The 4,517-nt window shown below is 40.6% G+C and overlaps 1 protein-coding gene across 1 annotated transcript; it reads right to left on the bottom strand.

Annotated features, from left to right (window-relative positions):
- Positions 1 to 921: 921 nt before the first annotated feature.
- LOC103107491 (H/ACA ribonucleoprotein complex subunit 2) lies at positions 922 to 1,715 on the bottom strand. Its single transcript, XM_060182877.1, has one exon. It carries the CDS (start codon positions 1,635 to 1,637, stop codon positions 1,182 to 1,184), a length of 456 nt encoding a protein of 151 aa, XP_060038860.1. The 5' UTR covers positions 1,638 to 1,715; the 3' UTR covers positions 922 to 1,181.
- Positions 1,716 to 4,517: the final 2,802 nt, after the last annotated feature.

The following is a 4,517-nucleotide window of genomic DNA, read 5'->3' as shown; positions in this document are numbered from 1 at the left end:
CTCTATAAGCCTTATAGCACAATTAAAATTATGGGTCAGTATATTAGAAATCTATTATTGTGTAATAGTATTACACCAGCTCAGTTACATAAAATGCCATATTTTCATCATTTCACTCTGGCTTGAGCATGGCTTATCTGGTACTTTGCAACTGAACAGTTAAGGTGTTAATCAGAATTTCAACAACTTAATATTCAAGTGATTTAGTATGATTCTGTTTGTATTAGAATTCTCTTAGTAAGGATCTTCTTAAGGACTGAGGTTCCAAGCCTGGGCTGTCTCCCCACCTTCATGGGCGTGGCTTCACGGGTGGTGAAGCAAGTCTGCAGGTTGTCTATCTTTCTCTCCCCCTCTGTGTCTTCCAGTCCACTCTCGATTTCTCTCTGTCCTATCCAACAGTAAGGACAGCAATAATAATAGCAAACGAATATTTCTGCTTTATATTATATTCTCTTCTTCTTCTTCTAGCGTTTGCCCTTCTTCCGTAGCCAGTCAACAGGTCAGGTTGAAAGCTGTCAGGAGCTGCTTGTTGCTGGCTTTGAAAGTGACTGGGATCCATGTGGATTCAGTCGGCTAGGAAGGATAGTCAGTTTCCCCAATGAATGGGTACTCACGGGATGCACCACGAGAAGGTCGATCCAATGCATCCCAATTATATTATCTGAAAATGTACTACTATATAACAATTGGTCAGAAAAATGAATTCATCTATTTCGATAAATCTAGATTATGAACTCACAAATGTATCTTGTTAGTAGTAATGATGGTGAAAAGTAGAAGCCCAAAACAATGTATCAACACAGAAGCAAATTCATTTTTTCAGCAATAATTTAATCAACATTTTAGACTTTATATTTCCCAAACTTAATACTAGAAAATAGCTGTCTATTAATTTTGTAAATAATAACAAAGTCATAAAAATTTTTTTTTTTTTTTTTCAGTCTTAGCATTTACTTCCCCCACACCACATTGTTGGATCTGTCTCCTCTGAAGCTCAACAGGAAACAGCACTGATGAATTCAAGCTTTGCTTTCCCTCCACGAAATAGCTGTGGGAGCTGCCTGAAGGGTTCAAACCTCCAGGGACGGGGTAAGACTATGAGTGTGGCCAGCAGGGATGGTGGCCAGTGGGCCTGCCCACCAGCCCAGCAGCTTCCAGGGCAGGACAGGTGCCCAGGTCCTTCAAATGGGTGAGGGCAGGGCTTGCACTTCCTCCAGACATTCATCATAGGCCTCCTGATACTCCTCATGGGGCTTGACCATTATCACACAGGTAGGACGCTTAGAGCCGGCCGCTATGCCCAGGTCCGTCTTAGAGGGGATGTAGACGTAGGGCACATTCTGGTCCTCACACATAATCGGGAGATGGCAGTATACTTCAATGGGCAATGTGTCTCCTGCCAGAACTGTGATCCCTTTCTCGCCCTTGTTTATAAATTTCTGAACCTCCTTCACCCCGCGCCGAAGCTGCTTCTGTTTCAAGGCTTTCTTGATGCATTTGTAGAGCTTCCGCGTGAGGCGGCGGGAGGCCAGGGGCTGCGCGATGGGGTTCAGGTTCACCAGCAGCTCCTGGTACGAGCGCTCCCCACCGCTCGCCTCTGCCTCCCGCCCGTCGGGCTCCGCCTTGCTCTTGGTCATCAGCTCGGCCGCAGCAACCGAATCTCTAAGAGATGATCCCACGAGGCCCGCGCTTGGGGAATCGCTTCCGGGTCGTCGCACTCGGAAACCGGCCAAACCCAGCAGCCACTTGGAAAGCGAGGACTCTCAAAAAAATTTCTTTTATTTACCTTTTTTGCCTCCAGGGTTATTGCTGGGGCTCAGTGCTGCACTACAAATCCACTGCTCCTGAGGCCATTTTTTTCCCATTTTGTTGCCCTTGTTGTTACTGTTGTTATTGCTATTGTTGTTGGATAGGACAGAGAGAAAATGAGAGAGGAGGGGAAGACAGTGAGAGAGAATGACAGACACCTGCAGACCTGCTTCACTACCTGCAGACCTGCTTCACTGCCTGCGACCCTGTAGTTGGGGAGCCGGGGCCTTGAACTGGGATCCTTGCGCTAGTTGAGTTTCGCGCCATGTACACTTATACTAAAGAGAGAGAGAGAGAGAGGGAATTCCAGAGCACTGCTTAGCTCTGGTTTATGGTGGTGCTGGGCATTGAACCTGGGACCTCATATGAGTCTTTTGCATAATAATAATGCTATCTGCCCAACCCAATTATTGGACTAAAAAATTCATTACTATTACTTTTACTTATTATATTATTATTATTTACTATTGCTTTTTAATTAGTAACTTAATAATGACTTATAAGAGTTTAAGATTATGGGGGTCGGGCGGTGGTGCAGTGGGTTAAGTGCATGTGGCGCAAAGCGCAGGGACAGGAAGAAGGATCCCGGTTCGAGCCCACGGCTCCTCACCTGCAGGGGAGTCGCTTCACAGGTGGTGAAGCAGGTCTGCAAATGTCTTTCTCTCCCCCTCTCTGTCTTCCCCTCCTCTTTCCATTTCTCTCTGTCCTATCCAACAACGAACAACATCAACAATGGCAATAATTATAAAAACAATGAGGCTACAACAACAAGGGCAACAAAAAGGGGGAAAAAATGGGCTCCAGGAGCGGTGGATTCATGGTGCAGGCACAGAGCCCAGCAATAACCCTGGAGGGAGAAAAAAAAAAAAAGAGTTTAAGATTATAGGAGTACATCTCTACATTGCAACTACCACCAAAGATTCGTGCCCCTTGCCCCCAACCACCATAATTCTCACAAAGTCTTAGAAGAAACAGATTGGCTACTTCTTTTTTCCTCCCAGAAACTAATTTTCTTTGCTGAGGAAACTGAATGATTTCAAATGGCTATTTTATTGAAGAACAGACTACCCCAATTAAGTAATTTTTTTCAACTTTGGTGGTGGGCGCTGTATAGAATTATATCACTATTATCTTATAATCTTGTAGATCACTATTAAATAACTAATGAAAAATTTAAAAAGCATTTTAATCATTTGTAACATACAATAATTTATAATTTTACTTTTTGGTATCAAGAAAGATTAAATTAAAATGAAATATTCACTCTTTTTTCTTAAATTAAATTAACATTTTTATTAGTCCTTTAATATTGCTTTACAAAATTATAGGACAACAGGGGTATAATTTCACACTATTCCTACCACCAGAGTTCTGAGTCCTCATTCCCTCCATTGGAAACTGCAATAGCTCCCAAGCTCCCAAGATCTCAAGATGTAGGTTGACTATTATTTCTGTAACTGTAATTATTTATATCTTTTGCCCATTTCTTCCACAGTCCTGCTCTCTCTTCCCTTCCAAGTCAAACCTACACCCACTGCCAATCCTGAATTACTTTCTTTATTCCTCTTCTTTTTCTGGATACTGATGAATTGGAGTTCAGAGGCCTCTTCCCTTAACATTTCTCCCCCTCTGGGAGTATTTATCAAAATTCCATATGGGGTGCAGAGGCAGGAGTTCTGGCTTCTGTAACTGCTTTTCTGCTGGACATGGGCAATGCCGGATTGATCTACACCCCCAGTGTATTTCGATCTTTACCTAGTGAGGTAGGACTCTGGAGAAGTCAGGTCCTGGGACACGTTGAAATATTTAATCTTGATGGTCAGTTGGTTGGAGGGCATTATAGATAGTTATTAACATTGCTGCTGTTTTGGAATTCTCATTTTCTATAACCTGCTTTCTATAGTATAAGTTCTATAATACAAAAGACTTACTAATTTGTGCTAGTAGACGTGACTAATTTTGAGAGGATAAAACTGGAAAAGAGTTTTGAACGTTTTGGAATTCTAGAATGACATTGGTTAACAAGAGTATTGTCTTACAGGTATATTTAATTTGTCTGAACACCTTTCTTATATTTTTAGTTTATAGAATCTTGAGAGTACGTGTTCCATTTCTGTATGTATTGTCTGTGTGTGGGGGACCAGAAAATGGAACCAAGGCCTTGCATGTGTTTTGCCAGCACTGGGTATTCAATAACTGGGAATATTTCTCTGTACACGTGTATATATGCCTTTGTATAAGCTCTATCTTCATCTCAAACAATAATTTCTGGATATGACTTTACAACTTTGGTTAACATTGAGTAATACAGTTTCACAACAAAAATATGATTCTCTAGAATTCCAATACATTATTGGGAATATAAAAAAATGTTTCCATTAGTAAATGTGATTTTTTTTGCTTTGAATATGAGTAAGAATTAGAGAGAGTCTAGATGCATGACAAAAGGGTATTAAAATAAAAGTATACTACACAGGAAAGATGAATATTAAGTAATCATCCCTCTATTTGTCAATATTTCTTATCCTTAGATAATTGAACTTATGTACTAGTCTTAATTTGGCATCACTGAATGTCAAAAGTGATAGAGTGGAAAAATGTTTTAGGGCTTTTATAATTTTTGTAATGAAATATATTCTTATTGTTATCAGTTTGAAATTAAAATGTAGAAGGAAACAAATCAATCATTATTTTACCATAAGAGATAA

This window comes from Erinaceus europaeus, chromosome 2 (assembly GCF_950295315.1).
Source record: "Erinaceus europaeus chromosome 2, mEriEur2.1, whole genome shotgun sequence".
In the NCBI taxonomy this organism is placed as follows: Eukaryota; Metazoa; Chordata; class Mammalia; order Eulipotyphla; family Erinaceidae; genus Erinaceus; species Erinaceus europaeus.
Note: the sequence above shows the minus strand (reverse complement) of the source record. Positions and strands in the feature narration are given on the sequence as shown.